Raw genomic sequence first — 20396 nt, forward strand, 5'->3', positions numbered from 1 at the left:
TTGTAATAACTGCTGCCATTGGCCATATTTGGTATGAACGAAGTATTTTCTTTCAGAATAAAGTGTTCATGGCTACATGGTGAAGATGACCTTCAATCTAAATGTGACAAAGCCAAGAATACCTGGAAATAGGTGGCTTTACAAGCTGTTTATGTTACAATTTACAAGTCGGGATTATCCCTTTTTCTTGATCAGGACGCTACCAGAGATCGGAGAGAATAAGGAGAAACTTCAGCAATTTCTCATGTGAAAGAGTCGAATTTGATTAATCCTACAAAGCACAATACCTCAAGGTAACCTACTAGGTGAGGTGTGTTGCTCTGTAACATCAGCTCGGGGACGTCCAAGACGATAAACTTACAGGTTCACCTGCAACTTACCCTCTGCAACCTTAAAGCTCATCATCTCTTTGGAAGAATATCTGATAATGAGAAATCATAGAAAGGAGGACCTGCAAAAGAGCATTACTATATATGGCTTAGTCCACATGATATTGATATTTCTAAACTATACTTTCAAGCAGAGAGCATAAGTCTGCAACTCATTAATGTATTGGTGGTTACTTCCTCTTCTTTTTTTTCTTTTCTTGGTCCTAATTTTTCATCTTACAATTTTTATTATGGAGTTCAGCTTCCATTGTTTAAAATTTATTTTTCTAAGAAAGCCCACAAGGAGAAGGAAAAAAGGCAAGAACCAATGTGCTAACTCCCATAATCATAGAACCTACGAGTAGAAAGAGCATGAAAGGAGGCTAGAGATCGAAGACCTTCATGTTCACAGAGAATGTAAAACGGGAATGTGTGCAACCATCTTAGTTCCGCCTTGACTCCAGTCGGTTCCTGGGTTAAGTGCAGCTTGTCTAGAAGGCCCCAAAATGGACAAAGAAACTCCAGGGTCACTCAGTAGCCCTAGATAATTGTAAGCTCGAGTCCAGACCCTTGAATCTGAGGTTCGAGATCAAGCCACCAGTTCATGTAATTTAGTTCATCTATGTCAATAATGTATCCATTTTATCTTCCCTACAAATCCCCTGGCATCTAGTAAAGGGGAAAATGAAAGAACATAAAATTTTATTTTGTCCCGACAGTAACAAGACTGGAGATCCTTTCAGCCCAAGTTCTTAGAGATAATACTAAATGCTGAGAAATAGACCTTTCCCAATGAGACCTGCGCTCTCGGTAGTAATTCACGGTGGTATGTCGCAAGTTTTGCAATTGCAGTAATAACAAAACATAGAAGCCTGGACTGTGATGACTTTCTGAAGCTCTCCCCACTGGAATTATCGCTCGAGTCCTGTCTCATACCTAGAAGACTTTGGAAGAAAAGAAGAGATATGCAGCAGATGAAAAATGTGAAGTTCTGAAACAAGATGCAAAGGTAGTTGTGGTAAATCATACCTGGATAAAAGATTTTCATACAAAAGCAACTCTAAGCTCTCAAAAAGTTCACGGGCAGCATCTTTGTGAGATCTGCCACCCCCGCCATGTTCTCCAATGGCCCAACACAATTGCAATGCCAGTTCTGTCTAGAAAGAAGAACAAGGTGCAAGTAATTCAACCAACAGTTGTTTTATTTTTCTGTTTCATCGGATACAAGAGGTAAGCAACAACCTTTGCAGGGTTCTCGTAAGCTTCACCAAGCCGGTCCGTTATAGGTTTCTGCAAAGAACCAGAAGGAAAGAAATTTGAAACAGCTAAGAAATAAAAAGGTCCTTGATAATAAGGTCTCAGCATGTATGAACATCTAATACGATGCATAATGCATCATTCCTTTCATTGAGAGTAGATGACACTGTTAGGAATACCATTAGGATAGTTAGGATATTATTAAAATAGCAGGGATATATTAGTAAAGCCAAGAAACTGGTTATAAATAGAGGGAGTGAAAGGAGATGAAGGTAGGCATTTGGTAGGTTTAAGCTTGGGTGGAATACACGAGGAAGAGGGAGGTTTCAAGTAACTCGAATACCTGAAGAGTTACTATATTCATTTATCCTTTTATCTTTCAATATTATTCCGGTTATTTAGTTCCCATAAGACGCACACCAGTTAGCCTCAATAATACCTCAGTATCAAGGCCACACCCTCAGAGACAGTGAGAGAAAAAAAATTCACCATAAATCGAAAAGAAATGTCATATAACAAAAGTAGTAAATAGTGACCTCCAGAATTGTTTATATGCATCACACATTCTAAATCATGGAAAAGACAAGAAAAACAAGAAAAGTTTATGAGAAGTCACATAGTCATTGATTAACGAAAAGCATAGAGCCAATAATTTATCAGTACAAAATACCTTGAGAAGTGCAATGAAGGCTGGAGACCGCTGAAATGCAGCAAGCATAAATTCTAGGAGCCTCTTACAAACCTATAAATCACTTAAAAAGTTCAAATTCTTAACCTCACAACCCTACAATTGTTGATCCATGTTCTAGGTAACAAAAGCAGTATCTGAAAGTAATAGTGTGATATAAATTTAAGGGATGGAAATACGAAAAAAATCATGAATATTTTATTGCCGATAAACAATAGAGGGAGATAGATTGAGATAAAAAAAAAAAGAGAGAGAGAGAGAGAGAGAGAACAACGTGCTAGTTTCTTTCCTTTCTGAAGGGATGTCCTTTTCCTTTCTGAATACACAACTTTCTGTTTCTTATAAAAAAATGCGATTGGTTTCATCAGTTTTCACAAGGCTTTGATATGAACAAAATTTTCAATATGAAAAAATAACTAGTTCCATTCAAAAAATGGAACCAACTAGTCTCAAAATATTCTTTTACTAATAACCTCTTTGAACTTTCCCAACCTATTTCATAAAAACAAATCCAAGAATTTCATTAAAAATGAAATATTTATAGAAATGAGGATAAGCTTCATAGAAAAACCACGATAACAATAACAACATTATTTATCAAAACTTTCAGTTTTCCTCCAACTATTCACCCTATGTTTCGCCCTTCCCTTAAGAATCATCCTCTCTCACCAGAGTCTAAGCTTGTGACTTCTCTTCTTTTTATTCTCTTCTCATTTTCTCTATTTCTCTTTTCCCCCTTATATTTCAACCTTCCAGCCAAATGTCATGCTACTTGATTTTGGTAGAGTTTACTCTAGCTAATAAGATCATCTTGCCATCTTGGTGTCAATTCTGGTCAAAAAACTCAAAACTGACTGTGAAGTACTCCTAGGATAGTCTGCGAATAGTATTAGTATATTAGTTGGGGGCGTTATGGTAATTAGTTAGCGGTGAGTTGTTTATAAATAGAGGAAGTAGGGAGAGGAAGGGGATCTTTGGAAATAGTCTCAGTGAAGGAACTTGGTATAGTTCTTTGGGAGAGAGATAGCCCCTAACTAATACCACTCCTAAACTATCCTAGGAGCTCACACCACCTGGCTTTAAACCAATAATAAACATCATTTATTCATCTTCTGCAAATACCAACTATAGTTATATTTCAGATTTTAATTTTAAAAAATATAATATTAAAAAAAATAAAGAAGAAACAAACTCATCAAACAACCAACTAAAGAAAAAGAGTCAGAAAATGAACAATCTAGAAAACAAAGTATATTTCATATTTGAATTTAAAAACAATCTAGAAAATGAGATGAATTTTATTCGAGCTTTCTTTTGGATCATTTGGAGAGAAAGAACCCAAGAACCTTCAACGATAATTTAATCCTTATGAGAGGCTTTTTAATGCTATAGTCTTCTTAGTTATCACTTGGTGTAAATGTTCTCCTTTGTTTCATCACTATATCCCTTGAATAGAGCTTCTGTAATTTCATACCATCAATGAAATTGCTTCTTTCACGCCCAAAAAAAAAAAGAAAGAAAAAACTACATTCTTCGAGAAAGAAAATGAAGAAGAAAAAACTTATCAAACTGACCAGCTAAAGAAAAAGTGTTGAAACATGACCAATATGAAATGCAAAGTTTTTTTTTGGTTAAAAACAAGAATTTCATTGATGACATGAAATATACAAAAGGCCACAAGGACAAGTTACAAGAACGCTTTCTAAATAGCGATAAGGTCGCTTAGCTTGTAACTATTGAAAGGGGAGTAAAAACATTTACACCATTCAGAGCAAGAAATGCAAAGTTATGGTAGTAAATTGATACTTAATAAAAAAAAATGTGTCTAGTCTTAGAGCCAATAATTTACGAGGCAAAACTCAGAAAAATTATAAGATAAAGTACGCATTATATACAGTATACACACATAATAGTTATTGAACCAGGCTTTTCAAAGATGCAACACACCCATCCCAAGTTGGCAATCTAACGGCAGTCATGTGGTGTAATACCCATGCTTTCCAAAGTGAACAAATAATGCCACAACAAGAACTTAACTTAATCCACATTCGGATGCACACCTTATATGAGAAATCTTTGTCGGGAAATAATGTGGAGTTTCTTGACATAAGCAAAGGAACCAGCGCACAGATTAATGCTGAAAAAGAAGGGAGGTAAAATGTAAATATCTAAAATAACTATTAACAAAATTAAATGAAGATACAAAATGAATAAGACATTCTCAGATCTAAAGGCAATCACCCAAAGCAACATCATACAATTGTTAACCTCTTGCAGTGCAACGGAAAAGTACACATCAAGAATCCGAGGTGTCATGTTCAGTATTTGTTTCAGCCTAACAGATGGAGTATTTATTGCGGTCTGCAATACTGCAGCCATCACAGGAGAAGTCCAATGTCGTTCCTGAATGAATAGTTAATAAACTTAAAAACTTATTCCACCATCCAGTTACAATAAAAAAATTCCTTAGATATAAAGTTACAATCTAAATTTCAAATTATAGCATAAAAAATAATGGTGATATGATCTAAATACGGAAGCAAACAGAAGACTTGAAGAGTGCCACCAGGGAGATCAAAGACAAAGCAAGAACACATACCACTACAAATACACAAATTTGTAATCCTTATCATGGAAAAAAACATTCACTTGGAAATAAAATCAGAAAGAGGAAGACGTATACTGTTCAAAGTGAAACGTTTAGCTGCTTCCTCTCTGTTTCCCAAGCCCATCAGGCAGTTTTGAAGCCACAGGCACGCTCATCAAATGCATATAGTATCCAAAGACAATGATCTGACTTCAAGGATTCCCCATTGAGGCCTGAGGGTCAAATTCTTCCCCAACCATTTTATATTTGATCTTATAGTCTTATCTTTAAAATTTAAATCTCTAGCTTCTGTCGTTTTATATCTCTCGAGACAAACTTTTGGAGTTGCCTGATAGGCCATATAGGTTTTTCCTTCTCACTATTTTCTTTAATTAGCAGCATATATATTTCCATCACATACATTGGCCAAAAACACAAATAAAACAAGATGTTATGGGCTAAAAATGAACTGTGAGTGAGTTGTGCATGTGGCAGTTCACAAAACACATTGATGAGCATATTCCTTCAATAGCAACGCTAAAGTAAAAACATTAATTTAAAAACAACTGCATAAACATTTTAAAAGACGAATAGTTGTGGAGCTCATTTTAAATTACTGTATTCCCGTAGTATAGTCTTTATTGATACTATGATATTTCCAGTTAACCAGATACTAAAATTCAGAATGTAGATATAGAGAAAGAATCCCTACAGAAAGACCATCATTTTCATCCTCCAAAAGTTCTAAGAAGAGAGGATCAGCTACATCTATTCTGCTGCTGTCCTCAGATTCAGAGTCTCCCCCTGCATCCCCGATGGTTGAACCAGTGTAAGCCTCATCCATGAGTGCAAGTAGCATCTGTACCAAATATAACATGAGGATTCTAGCATACTATAAATTGGATTTTTATGTGTGAGCTTTCTGAATTCTGATATAACCTCAGGGCTTTACTCTTCTGGATTGAAGCTATGCTATTTCCAACTAGTGATCCTGAGCTCCGCTCTACCCTTTCCAATGCGACTACCAAAACTACAATAAATTACCAACATGAGTCAAAATTTGAAATTAAATAACAAAATTATATAATGTAATGCAAGTCTGCTAACAAAAAAGAGTAAAGCAAGATGAGCATGCCAATAGGAAAACATCGTACAAATTCTCCAAAAGGTCTAGTATCTATCACTTGTGAGAGAGAGAGACGTGTGAGGATCGCAAGGAATGTCAGTCCATAAAACTTGTGAATGACAGAAGAAAGTTGAGGGAGTAATGGTGAAGATAATATATATCAGCAGTAACTAATAAAAGCTAAAAATGGCGAATCTGGAACACAATGAGCCTCTATCCTTCTTTTTTATTACATAAACAAGACTATGTACAAGACTCTCATGATATGAGTTAAATGCCTTGAAAGAAGTAGAGATCAACAGAAACCTATCTATAGACACAGCCCTCATCAAATTCTTCTCAAGCAGCCATGTGAAATAATACACCTGATATCAGAACCCACAATTTTAATTTTGTCGAGGGTTGTAGGAGAACCAGAAATTTTCTGTGATCTCATTACTTAAAAGAATAATAAGGATGAAGACTCGTCAACTTCCAAAAAAAATTTGGTCAAGACACTTGAGAACTTTGATACAACCTCGTCTGAAGATATTTATATATAGCCAAGACCTCCATCTCGAGTATGCATTGCCCAGAAGAAAAAACATTAAGTTCTGGAAATACCTCTGAGTTGGGAAGAGCAGGCTCAATTTTCCTTCCTAGTTTTTCTCTATCTTTTATTCTTTTTCTTTTTCTTTTTTTTTTCTCTTTCTATCTTTTTTTTCTCTTTAAGCCTCAAAGCCGCCTTAAGACTTCTAAAACATTGCCCCCCCCCCAACAAAAAAAAAAAAAATCATAATAATAATATAAAATAAAATAAATTTTTTAAAAAGTCAGACTACCCATGCTCATGGATTTTGTGAAAATTCCCATTAATACCTATGGGACTAGAAGTATCATACGAATATGAGATTGGTTACCCCACACCCCTTCCAAGGAGATAAGGCCCTCATCTAAATCTAATAGTTGATCGTCGAATATCTTAATCATTTATTCTGTAACTAGGCATCTTCAATAAGAATTGGATTTCTATCGTACGCAACTTGTTTGTTTACAACCATTCCCACCCCCCCACCCAAAAAAAGACAACTAGTCCTGATCCACAGTGAAGTTTGTATTTGCAGAACATGTCCATCCGGGAGTAAAAATAACAAAATAACATTTAAGAAAATAGAAGTCAAACAAAAATAATTGTACATAACAACTTACTTTTCTCCATTCCACACAATCAGCTTCAGCAACAATGGAAAGAACTGCAACTATATGAATCTAGATTAGTGGTACATCTATCTCCTAGTCTAACAATGAATTCGAGTCAGTGAATGGCCAAAGAAGCCCCCGCAGTGGTGAGCACTTGTTGACAATAAGTGGCTATAAATTTGGTAGGCGCAACATTTGCCGATTTGGTAGAAGGGAGAACAAAATGTCTTGGCCGTAGAATCAGTTCGTATGTAAATATGAAATGTCTTGTCTGGTAGAAAGTGGAGAAACATTTTGTGGATATCCACATCCTCTCTGCCGATATCTAAACTTACATTAATACCCAATTTTAAGTAAATGTAAAAAATTAATTATAATGAATAAATATATGTGACAGTTGGCTTACATATTAAATTATTAATATAAAAATAAAACGCGTCCTCATCATACATCTTCTAAAATTGTGTATCAAACTTAAGAAAATAATATTTTAGTAGGAGAAATCATTTTTAATTTTAGATAAACATTAAAAAATAAAATAGATAGCTTATAATCATTATCAGTTATTGGGTTTTTTTTTTTTTTTGGTACCGTGGGGTGGGGATTCGAACTCACAACATCATTGGGGTATTTTTATTAAGACTAAGTATAACAATTACTATAATATAAAATAATAATAAGCACGCATATAATTAGTATCTATATCTATAAAATGCTCGAAGGAAAGTGGCAATTATCCAGCCATGTTATATAGAGATAAATATATCATTTACTTGGAATGTATGTGTAGCATAATTTAAAAATGAATTAAAAAAATAAGTTAATGAGGAAAGACAACAATGATACAAGTGTAAATTTGTTTCCCCTATACATTTTAAAAGCCAAATACATTTCAGTTCTTCAAAAACAAATTGAAGAAAGCTGTTCATAAAATCGGGTGACAGTTAATAAAATTTATTCCTATGAGTGAAAAATTAGAAACTAGTCAACAACTCATACCTGTGGCAGCAGTGTAGGAAAAGAAGTTAGAAATTTATTTCAATTTGCATTAAAAATTTCTAGAACTGCTTCTGCAACAATTGGATCTGCAAACTCACTGTAGTCATATTAGAATAAGATCAAAGAGTGTATTGTGATCAGCATATTAATACATTGTAAAATAGAAATTTAGGGTTTGTCCACCAAGAGAAGCTACAATACAGTACAAAGATAGTTGTAATAGCACTATGCCTTCTCATCTAGGATCTTAACTCTTTTTCTTTTTGGCATAAAACAAAAACTTTCATAAGAGATACACAGGTTTAAAGAGGATGCTACGACACAAGCAGATAAAAACTGAATCAGATTGTGAGAAAAAGGATGCAACAAAAGGCATGCCACAAGAAAAGAGTAAGCCATACAGAGACGCACTAGGGACCCCAAAAGATAATTGGAAAGAGAAATACAACGCAGGATCCCAATTATTGATGTAGTTAGTTGGGGTAGTTAATTGATGTGGTTCCTTTATTGTTAGAAGCCAAGGTAAGGTACCCACGTGCTAACTGCTCAACTGTATAAAACATGTAGACTTACTACCTTTCAGTTTTCAAGTCTCCTACAGAAGTGATTTCATAAGTCAAAAGAGTATTGACATCAACAATCCTCTCCTCCTCTTTAGTAAGTATTATTGGAGCTGCAGAAGGAATTCAAGGAAACAACTTCCTTGAAAGACATAGTATTCGTACGAAGGACTTCCTGTTTCTCATTATTTGTTTTAGGGAACTCACGTAATAGATAGAGGAAGCTTTCCAACTAATTTCTCCATACCATCCAGGATCATTAAACATAATTTTTGAAATTCAGAAACCAAATAGAGCCTTTCCTAAAAACTCCGAAACAGAAAAGGTATTTATCCCCTAAACAATTAAAAGCCAAGCAAGATATTTCATACATTAAAATAATTCTAAAAGAAACAACTTCCATGCAATTATGCAGTATTTTTGTGTAACAAACATAAGCAACTCAACTTTGCAGTTATTATGATCATACACCAAATAAGTTAACTGTCACAAGAAATTCAAATAAGAGGCTTTAAGGGTGTGTTTGGGCGTGATTTTGGCATGTTGCCATTGTCAAAATCACTTCCCTTTCTCTTTCCATTGATCATGTTTGACAAATTAAAATTTTGATTTTAGAAAATTTTAAAATCACTTTAAATTAATTTTTAAGGTATCACTTCGATGGTGATTTTGAAAAATCAATTATACTTAAATCTCTTTTTCCAAAATCCCTCCTTCTACCACCACTCCCAAATACAACCTAAGTTTTAAACAGAAAATCCAAAGAGAAGCTTGTTATAAACAATGTTAATAGAGCAATGATAGATTTTTATACCCAATACACTGGTGAACATAAATAAAATCAAGTAATTAGAGACATATTTATATGAAGCCTATGCTTACCGGCTCAAACATGAACGGAAGAATGTCTTCAGACTGGGATCAGCATCATGTAAGACCAATTCACCAAAGTCAATGAAAAATTGAAGAATGGCCTAATAAACAATTGAAAAAAAGGAAAATATAACTAACACAAGTACCACAAAGTTGCATCTGATTCTTAGAAGACACATCATAAAATAAACTCGGCACCAATAATCTTCAAGAATCAAGATATTAAATTATAGAGGATAGTAGATACTTATGATCCTACACTGTAAGAGAATATATCAACTAAAAAGAAAGTATAAAAGGCCCAAGGAAAATGTATCCTCCACTCCAATAAACTAGCAATAAAATAAAACTGAACTCAGAACTCCTCAAGTTCACCTGATGCTCTAGACTGTACACAAAGAAAGAAATGGGGGCCCAAAAAGTCTTATGTCAAAGGAATCAAAAGGAAACTAACAAATCAAAGTTTGAAATCATATAGGATATGAGAAATATATAAAACCCTTGATTTTTATTTTTTCTTATATTCGCGAGTGTCTAGGCCAGCTTACGCACACCTCAACTAATCTCACGGGGTAACCGTCTGACCCTACAACATTTGGTGCCGGAAAACACATAGGAATTACTAATTCCTAAGGTAGATGGCCATCATGGGTTTTGAACATAAAACCCTTGATTATTAGTATTGTTTTATTACTTACCAAAAGGACTAGTTAATTTGCCAATCGTACTTGGCAGCTACCTAGCACTCTCTCCAATAAAAGATAAATGAGCAACCTATGAAGTACCCAGGTTTCCCTCAGTAGCATCAGTTCCCTTCGCTTCTAGAAGCTAGTGGCCAAAAAGATCAAAAGATAATTGGAAAAAGAAAAGGGGACTATCTTTCATTGTTCATTTTTCATGCTACCTAGCATCTGAGAGACAGAACTTCAAGAATACTTAAGAAAAATCATTATTATTCAAAATTAGTAGTTAGATTATAATTGACTATTCCTCGTTGAGAGGATGGCAACCCACTAAGTAAAAATCAATTGGTGACAAAATAACCAACTAACAAACAAATTAAAACAAAAGAGTACAAGCTTATCCCTAAACCTAAGAAGCACAGACATGGACACGCGACACGGATACAACACGACACGCGACACGGCGACACGTCAATTTTAAAAAAAGTAGGACACGACACGTTGGGAACACATTAATTATTTATATGATTTTTAATTAATATTTAAATGAAAATGATTATATATATACATATATAACTCTAGCCTCAAATTTTCTCTCATAATAAAGAAGACCTTATTTTCATCTTTGATTCCCTCTTCCCACTTAATAATCTAGCCCTAGTTTTTATCTATTTCATCACAACCCACTACCTCCTCTCCTCCTCCTTTCTCAACGTTGCTGTTTTGTCTTCCTTCTTCTTTATCTTCTTCTTTGTTCGTCTATCTTCTATAAGTTTGGAGGAGTACATGACTTTTGGGGAAATTTTTATTGGTTTCTAGAGAAGAAAGAACTAAAGACCTCTAGCTTGGTCGTCGGTTGATGAAGAAGAAATAAGAAAACTAGGTAAACGTGGAAAAATATAAAATCTGGAAGTGGGAGGAGAAAGATCGGAAAAAAAGACACTCACGTGTCCCAGACGTGTCACGAGCATGTCCCAGACGTGTCACGAGCGTGTCCCAGACGTGTCGTCAACGTGTTCCCAACGTGTCAGATTTTTTAAAATTAAAAATAATTTCAGACACATGTCGGAGCGTGTCGGACACCGACACTTCTTCATTTTGAGCATGTCCGTGCTACCTAGCCCTAAACCTACTACATCAATTTCCTTCCTCTAGCTTGTCCTCAAAGTCAATGTGGTGAAGACACATGGTCGGAAACAAAGAACTTTAAAAGCTAAAATTTCACTTCTTCTTGTGAGGTATAAAAGGTCCAACTTAGAATGTTTTCTTCAACCTATCAAAACACCAATCACCAATACAGCAACCAATCAAACCACCAAATAACTATACATTCATGAATGATCTTGGGGCCTATGGATTATGCAATCTCTCACTTGAAAAACATAAAATTCAAGCTGAAGATTTCCACCCAGTTTCACCAATTACTAAATTTGTCTTTAATTTAACTAAACAATATTAAGTTAGTGAAGCCTATTGAAAAGATAATCATTTGACTCCCTCTCAGAAACGCCTGCAAAGCATTCCTTCTCCCTCTATGGCCTTTTGCTCGGTATGTGCGACCTCCTTCATCAAAATAACCAACAAAACCAAGAAGAATTCTTCTTCATTCCTAGTCAACCAAGCATAACATGGTTCTTGGCACAAAAGAATGCTCATAGGCTCTTGGCTCAAAATAACGCTCGATTGTGACATTCTACTGGATTGGAGTCCCTTTCTTTAGAGGACTTCCTCTCTCATGGCTGTTTTTTGTAGGCCCTCTTTTGTACTTCTTGTATCTCTTTTCATTTTTCTCAATGAATGTGTCGTTTCTCATTGGAAAAAAACACTCGATTGTGAACGTTACCTCATTGCTCTCACCTCTCGGAAGCTTTTGAATACTTCTAAGCTTGTTCTCAAACTTGAGACAACACAGAATCGCATTAATTCTCTTCGAACAAATGGGTTGCATAGCAATCAAAAATAAAGAACAGTTACAAAAGGAAGGGGAAACAGTTTACAGTCACCTATCAGGTCTGGATTTTAGTTTTTTGGGGTCAATATCAATACAGTTGATACCCATAACCAATTACAGATATTCTATAACCCAATGGGCATTTGCAAGGTCGTGTTAACTTTATCTGATTGGTTCTGTTTTACATTTTTGGTGCTTGTTCCCCAAAACCAGATAACAGCTTAAAGAACCAATACACGTAAAACTTAATACTAGCCTTACATTCGAATATATGAGTTCCTCTCTCACTAGCCACCCTGATAGTATAGCCATGATAAAAGACACTTCCATATATCGTGGGATAAACAAATAAAACAGTAGCCACGTGGATAACAAGTAAAATTACTGAGAAAAACGAAAGCACACCAATAAGAGGAGGCCATTAGAAGTTCTAGATTGAGACAGGGACGATACCGAACGCTGAAAAATCTTGTTAAAGTGAGGATACACCCGAGCCACCAAATCCTCAGAATTCTCAGCTTTGCACAATTCATATAGCCTTTTAACCTGATAAATGTTTAATAACATTGCCATCAAAATCAAGGGAGATTAGAAAAATATATACAAATACGCGTATATGGTATGGTTCGAAAGAGATTTTGCAGAAACCCAATAAAGCTCGGCTCTCATTAATTAAGAACGGCGTTCTGGGTCATGGTAAAACAGCATATTACAGAGATTTAAACATTATCCTCCATGTTTTTCCGATAAACAAAACAGAAAGCAAGGAGGAAGCTCACTGATTGGAGAATATTAGGATCGGAAGCGGGATCGTTTGCGACATTCGAGTCTCTGGCGCTGTTGGATAAATTTCTGAGATGAAAATCCCAATCCCGGTCTCGATCCACCATTTTTCCTGAATCAATTTCCGATAGATGTCAGAAGTGGAATTTGGATGCTGCTTGGGACATTTGTTATGCTATTCTTTCGTTATACTTTCAGATTTTTTTTTTCCTTTTTTTAAAATTATTTTTAAGAGAGTGCATAAATGACAAAATCAAAAATTAAAAAAATATATATATATCAAAAAATAAAAATATATATAATGTTCAGTACAATGACAAAATACAAATATTTGTTCTTCCAATATAGTATATCAAGTTTAATTACATACTGTCAAACCGAACATAATTTGGTTAAGGCATCTATCTCTGACTAATACGATAATACATAATATTTTAAACACATGTAATATTTTGTTGTCATCAAATGTAATTTCCTTTTTAAATTATTATATGATGTTTTTTAAGGGATACAAAATCTATTTCAATGAAATATTTTTTTAGTTTGAAAGAAGGTGCGATGACTTTATTCAATAGAGTTATTTTTTTTAATACAATTAGAAATTAGAACTTTAAACCTTTTAGGGGTAAATAAAATCTTTAGTTACACTCTTTCAAGAAAAATAATTTTTATTCAGTGTAACACTGACTTACAATGTTAAAATATATTTAAAGCTATATATATATATATATATTATGAGAATGATTTTAAATATGTGTCAATTATTACTGATTTAAATTAATCTAAATTTATATTTGCTAAATTAGTTGGTTTTTACCCATACAACTTTAAAAAAAATATATGATTTTCTTCTTCTTCTTTTTTTAGTACTCAAAAATATGAATTGATGTATGGTAGTCTAAAAAGCTAATAACGACAAGACTAAAACCAATTTGGTTTATTTGCCGTATATTTTTAAAACATACCTGAAATTAAAAATTAAAAGACTAATAATAATAATAATAATAATAATAATAATAATAATAATGCAAATTGTGTGCTCGAGATAATCTTTTATAAATGTCAATTTTTGTTTAAATGCTTAGACATACTTGAAGGTCGTATTTTTCCCTAATTACCTGTAAATAATATACAAATAAATTGATAGTATATAAATAAATATTTGTTATGATAATTTTTTTTTAATGCTATTATATCAAAATTGAAACAAAGGACTACTGTTAGCCCTTTTTTAAGGTTGGTGTTAGTGGATTGATAATTCATTATTGTCAATTAAAATAAAGTATTTAACCTATAATTAATCTATTTAATTCCAAAACTTTAGTTCAATTCAAGGACAAAATTGGGATATCAAATTTTTTTGTAATGGCAGTAATCATAGTTACATAAAAGTACTAACTTTAAATCATTCAACTTTTGATTTATCTTATCTCAATCTTTCACCTTTCAAGAAATAATAATTTCGATATTGGTTTTTGCATTATCCCATTCTCATCTACATTTTTTTAATAATACTACTTTAACTTCATCCTTATTTTATTTTTAATACAAATTTTAGTTTTTTAATTTTTTTTTTCTAGTATACATGTAAATCGAACTCATAATTTTTGTGCATTAACCAGTTAAGTTATGTTCAGATTGACTTTCCATCGAGACATATTTTAAATTTAATATTTACCTCAAACCACATAAATATATATGTTTAAAATTACTTATCTATTTATTTATTAGACAATTGATGTTAGTCCATTCAAATGTAGTTAGTAGGTATAATATCTATATCCTTCTTAATCTAAAAAGTTGATCTCACACCTCAGGTAGGTTAACTAAGAAAAATAATTAATTTAATAATTTTTTTTAGTTCAACGACAATAAATTAATAAAGTCAACAAAAATTAGTTACTATAAAAAATTATAATGACCCTAGCTCTAGGGATATTTTAAAACCTAAACGGTTAAAATTAAAATAAATATAGAAAACAGTGAAATTTAAGGGAAAAAAGTATTAAATTATAAAATTGGTCCTGTGATTTGAGTTAAATTATAATTTAGTCTAAATAATTTAAAATATTTTCATTGCCTACCTATAATTTAAAATGTTTTCATTTCCTGAAAAAGTCTCTTAATCACAATATATTTTACTCCATTTTAAATCATCGAAATATGTGCTTTAACCTATTTAGGTTGGCAAAACTCCAATACAATTCACCAAGACAATCAACTAAATCGAGAACATCAATACATTGTCATATAAATAAAACAATATATCATATATAAAATACGACAACGATGAGAATGATCTTAGATATTTAACCAACCACTAAAATCAAATTAAGTATAGTTCAACTGATTAAAAGGTATATCTTGACCAAAGAATAGTATATTCCAATTCCGACCCTCCAGGGCAGTGTGGCAAAAGCACAGCATGGGAAATCCCTGAGTTTTCATGCCATTTCCTATTCCTACTGAAAGAAAGAATGGATTGGCAAACTTTTCCATAGGAAAACTGAAGAAGCAGCACCACCATTTTTTGTGAAAACGAAACCAAAAATCACATGCCACCGCTAGCCAGCTTCTCCTTGATTCCCAGTTCAAACCCATTATAAATTCCCTCAAATTAACCTAATTCTCTGCTCCCCACTGACCCCATCAGACGTAAACAAGAAAATTTTTGGTGGGTTTCATAAATAATATTCAACCCCAGTTTCCAAAGCCTCCCTCTCTCTCTCTAAAATCCACCGTTCTTGAGTTTTTCGCACGCAGCCTTAAGATTGTCGCCATCCCATTTGATCCCTTTATAATATTCCATTTCAAAAATAGTTTTTTTCTCTGTTTCTGTTCATGGGTCGGTCTGTTTGATCGCTTTTTTTAAAAGGGTTTTTGTTGGGTTCAAAAGTCGTAGCCTTCTTGTCCCTTTGGAGTCGTGAAAGCCAGTTCGTTTCACGGCTCTTGAGTTTTGTGATCTGTTTTTTAAGATTTTTTCTTTGCTTTGCTGATCTGATTGCTCGAACCCAGAAGGTCGATCGTTGATTTGTGGTGTTTTTTTCGTTGGAAGTTTGTGAAACCCAGTTGGATTTTTGCTTATAAACAAGTGAATTTTTCGACCATGATCTGCGCTGTGAAACAATCTCCTAGGGCTGTTAATTGCTCTGATGGGTTCATTCGGAGAAAAATCTCGGTCCCCTCTCAGCGATCCTCGTTTCTTCCTCCTCTACCGGTGCAAAAACCTGCTCGAAATTCCGCTGTTTCCGTTCAGAAGGCTTTACACGTTTCTTCGCTTGAGAATTTTGGATCACTGGGAGTTCGTAAAGCTAATTTGATCAAATGCGAAGCTTACGAGGCCGAGCGATCGCAGCCGATCGAATCGAGCATTGAGTTGCCGCAGAGTCAGGTCCCTTCCGAGGCCGCGAAGAAGGTGAAAATAGGATCGTATTTCGCTCTCTGGTGGGCTTTGAACGTCGTCTTCAATATCTACAACAAGAAAGTTCTGAACGCGTATCCATATCCATGGCTGACCTCGACCCTGTCGCTTGCCGCTGGATCTCTGATCATGTTGATCTCGTGGATGACGAAAATTGCTGAGGCGCCCAAAACCGATTTCGATTTTTGGAAGTCTTTGTTTCCTGTAAGTTGTCCTAGCATGATTTGTTTGGTTGATGGGAAACGTTTGACAAAGAAGACAAAAGAGATAGAAGTTTCTTATTTGTTACGTTGTGGTTTTTAATGGGTTGATTTTTCAGCCACTGAAAAACACTTCCCGGCCGAGGATAAAGCTTAGGATAGGGAAAGCAAACCGAATTAAGAAATTACAAAAGAAAATTATATATATAGAGTGTAGTTGAAAATATTACGTTACACTCAAAATCTTAATCTGCATTTTTTTAATTTCTATTTTCGTTCTAATAGATTGAGTGGATAGACTAGAGATTCTCTGAGTTTTAGTATTTGCGAATTATATACTTTTTTAGAATCAGTTTCTTTGTTGTAGATAATTTTAATGTTTGTATCTGCTGATGTTGATGTTGTTGTTTGTTTTAAGGTTGCTGTTGCCCATACAATTGGACATGTTGCTGCAACTGTGAGCATGTCAAAGGTTGCAGTTTCATTCACTCACATCATCAAGAGTGGCGAGCCTGCTTTTAGCGTATTGGTTTCAAGGTTCTTGTTGGGCGAGACCTTCCCGCTTCCTGTCTACTTGTCGCTTCTCCCAATTATCGGCGGGTGCGCTCTCGCTGCTGTCACCGAGCTCAACTTTAACATGATTGGTATAGCTAAATTTGGCCTCTCCTTATAAAAAATTATAGTTGTGAGAAATTTTAGGAGTTTTAGTTTCTTTTCAAGTTTATTTATGCATGACCTTAACCACACTAGCGCAAAAAAGTTCCCATCATACAGATATAATAGTTTCAAATGTTTAATTGCTTGGTTTGCATTCTTTTAGTTAAGTCTGCTTTATCTCTCAAATCTCACAACTTCAAGTTGATATGTTACTGCAATCTATTTTAAAATTTGTTTGTTGCTGACATTGATTTGTCTTACTGAAGAATGTTGTTCTCTCCTATGGTTTTTATTCCTTCAGGTTTCATGGGGGCCATGATATCGAACTTGGCATTTGTATTCCGTAACATATTCTCGAAGAGAGGCATGAAGGGAAAATCTGTTAGCGGGATGAACTACTATGCATGTTTATCGATTTTGTCTTTGTTAATCCTGACGCCATTTGCATTTGCTGTGGAGGGACCACAGTTATGGGCTGCTGGGTGGCAAACGGCAGTATCTCAAATTGGACCTCATTTTGTTTGGTAATTAGATTATCTCATAGCATTCACATCGTATGAGAAGTTTTGAACAAATGATTGATCTAATTTATTTATATTCTCTCCATGTCTGATAGCCCACATGATAATTGTTCTGTTTAATTAAATCAATATATTACATGATATTATTTTGAGCATTGTACTTTATTAAGGGAAAACCATGCTGATTAGTCTTGGAGTGTATTGCATATGGGATATACTAACTTGTTATGCAACTGAGATAGAAGGTATCACCTCGACCTCGGTCAATTTCATGCTAGGGGATGTCCTTAACAGTTGTTCAAACAACAATTTGTCAAAATGATCATTTGAATCCTAACTATATATAACCAGAGACCACCAGTAGTTTCAGTAGCTAAGAAATGAACCCTATGCCAAATCTCATAATAAGTTTAGCAAATTTTGACTCCTTATGAAGTAATAAACATGGATTTTTCTAGAATAAGTTCGAAAAGGATATAAGAGTTTCTTATTATGCAACTTTAATTTAGTAAGTTTCATGGTGTTTGTCATTTCATGAACTTGTAGCTCTCTAATGGAAACCATCAGTTTGTATTATGTTCTGTTTACTGAAATTTGAAATTATATGAATAATAGGTGGGTTGCAGCACAAAGTATATTCTACCATCTCTATAACCAGGTGTCTTACATGTCCTTGGATGAGATTTCTCCCTTGACGTTTAGCATCGGAAACACCATGAAACGTATATCGGTCATAGTTTCTTCCATCATCATCTTCCGCACACCTGTGCAGCCTGTCAACGCTCTTGGAGCTGCCATTGCAGTTCTCGGAACCTTTATATATTCGCAGGTGATGATTCCTTGTCTCTCCTTGATTATTCTTCCTAGTTTCTTCGGTAAATCTATTTGAAGACAATCTATTGGTCCAAATTTATTGTCTCTTAAGGATAAGATAAGATTTGTGTTTGCATTTGTCCACACCTCCCCCCCACAAAAAAATATATTATATATAATAATGATAATAAAGAAAAGGGGTAAAAAAATAAAGAAAGACTGCCATATCTCTGATATGTACATCTGCTTGTCACAAGATAAGGAACTTGTCCTGTTCAAATGGGGGTGGAGGTTTGAATCTCCAACTTTTTGGTCAACGATATATGCTTTTGGCTAAAAAAACTCGTTATTTGTTCACACTTATTCTTGAATTCTGACTCGGAATGAAAAATGTTGAAGAAGGATATTTTATTTATCTTTTACAGGTTGCAACAAGATTGAACATGTATCTGTCCACATATTTTTTCTTCCCTCCTTGAAAAGAGAGTTTATATTAGCTTCTTTAATCAATTCTTTACATCAGACTGAATCCATCAAATTGAGAAATATGCTTATACTTGGTTCCTCTCTTGAATGAGAATGAGAGAGAGACTATCTGAATCAATAGCAATTAGTTTGACCAAATCCTTCTCTCTGTTTGCAGGCAAAGCAATGAAATGAGGAGAGAAAAGCAACGAACTACGAACCACGTACTTAGGTCTATGATAATGTAACATTAATGTATCGGCGAGGGTGGTGTGTCCCATATTACTCTCGAGGCAAGGAAAAAACAAAAAAACGAAGGCGAAGAAAGAGCCAAAGAGGCGGTTTCGGTACATCTAAGACTGAACATTTTTATTGTAATGAAAACAGGAGGAAGCTGTCTTGTTGTAGATAGAATAAATAATGTTTAGGTTGATAAGTTTTCTACATAGGTGGGGTAAGTCAAGTTTTTTTTTTTTTTTAATTTAAAAAGTTATTAAGCATTTTGGAGGTTCTTTGTTTTAGAAGATGAGATGAGGGGAAGAGAATGGAAAGAGGGAAATGATTTGAATAGGGAATAATGACAGGAGAACATCTTGTCTTTGTCTGGGTTGCCTATTTGATTATGAATCATAAATTACAATGTGGACCTCTCTGCTTTTGCCTTAAAGTTTCACATGGTGAGAAAGTTGAGGTGGTTGGCTCTTGTTCATGGCATCATCTTCTTTGGTTATTCCCCTCCAACTTGGCCATAGGCTGCTCCTTGATATTTCCTTTTCCCGCGAACCCGCCCGAAACAGGTCGGGTCCCATCCCTGTCACCTAAGTGGGGACGGAAAATATGTTCTCCATCCTTGCCTTGTTTACTTTTCCTATCTATTTAAAAAACTCTAACAAGGCTCTTAATTATGTTCAGCCACCAACCCCGTCGCAATTTCCTCTCTTGGCTCCTATCTTGACACTTACTTCTCTTACTCAACCTTCGGCTTCTTAAGAAATTTAACAAATTTTCTTTTTGGACAGAGATTCTTCCTGAGAATTTAACCATTCAAATGAATATAAGAGAGTTAACTTTTAAATTAAAATTTCTTAAAAAAATAAATAAACTGAGAATAATTCTCTATAGAACTCGTAACTTGCGGATCTCCGTCCCCACCTCGATAAGACTCCTACCCACTTCTCGTGTCTTCTCCTTCGCCTACTCTCAACTCTCTCTCTCTCTCTCTCTCTCTCTGTGATTGTGTCTGCTCACACGTGTGAGGGTGGATG

The 20396-nt window shown here is 34.4% G+C and overlaps 2 protein-coding genes across 2 annotated transcripts; one reads left to right on the forward strand and one right to left on the reverse strand.

Annotated features, from left to right (window-relative positions):
• On the reverse strand, positions 1 to 13254 carry LOC111010525 (AP-5 complex subunit zeta-1). The gene is given in 17 exon segments (XM_088119674.1): positions 1 to 451; positions 767 to 794; positions 796 to 967; positions 1154 to 1312; positions 1398 to 1525; positions 1611 to 1658; positions 2296 to 2367; positions 4374 to 4450; positions 4572 to 4716; positions 5613 to 5784; positions 5840 to 5930; positions 6926 to 6986; positions 7215 to 7274; positions 8205 to 8301; positions 9647 to 9738; positions 12677 to 12817; positions 13051 to 13254. Coding segments are annotated over 17 exon segments (1704 nt in total). The 5' UTR covers positions 13162 to 13254; the 3' UTR covers positions 1 to 401.
• A 2263-nt stretch (positions 13255 to 15517) lies between these two features.
• Positions 15518 to 19798, forward strand: LOC111010427 (glucose-6-phosphate/phosphate translocator 1, chloroplastic). The gene is made up of 5 exons (XM_022283846.2): positions 15518 to 16679; positions 17094 to 17319; positions 17634 to 17856; positions 18469 to 18682; positions 19310 to 19798. The coding sequence occupies exons 1-5, from the start codon at positions 16161 to 16163 to the stop codon at positions 19319 to 19321; spliced, it is 1194 nt and encodes a 397-aa protein (XP_022139538.1). The 5' UTR covers positions 15518 to 16160; the 3' UTR covers positions 19322 to 19798.
• Positions 19799 to 20396: the final 598 nt, after the last annotated feature.

This window comes from Momordica charantia (genome assembly GCF_013281855.1).
Source record: "Momordica charantia cultivar OHB3-1 chromosome 11 unlocalized genomic scaffold, Mcharantia_2.0 BLBB01000011.1, whole genome shotgun sequence".
NCBI lineage: Eukaryota > Viridiplantae > Streptophyta > Magnoliopsida > Cucurbitales > Cucurbitaceae > Momordica > Momordica charantia.

Excerpts from the sequence above, each read along its gene's own strand:
- LOC111010427 (XM_022283846.2), top strand. The coding sequence starts at position 16,161 with ATGATCTGCGCTGTGAAACAATCTCCTAGGGCTGTTAATTGCTCTGAT. Across the intron at positions 17,320-17,633 it reads GCTCAACTTTAACATGATTG|GTTTCATGGGGGCCATGATA; the intron begins GTATAGCTAAAT and ends TTATTCCTTCAG. Across the intron at positions 17,857-18,468 it reads ATTGGACCTCATTTTGTTTG|GTGGGTTGCAGCACAAAGTA; the intron begins GTAATTAGATTA and ends TATGAATAATAG.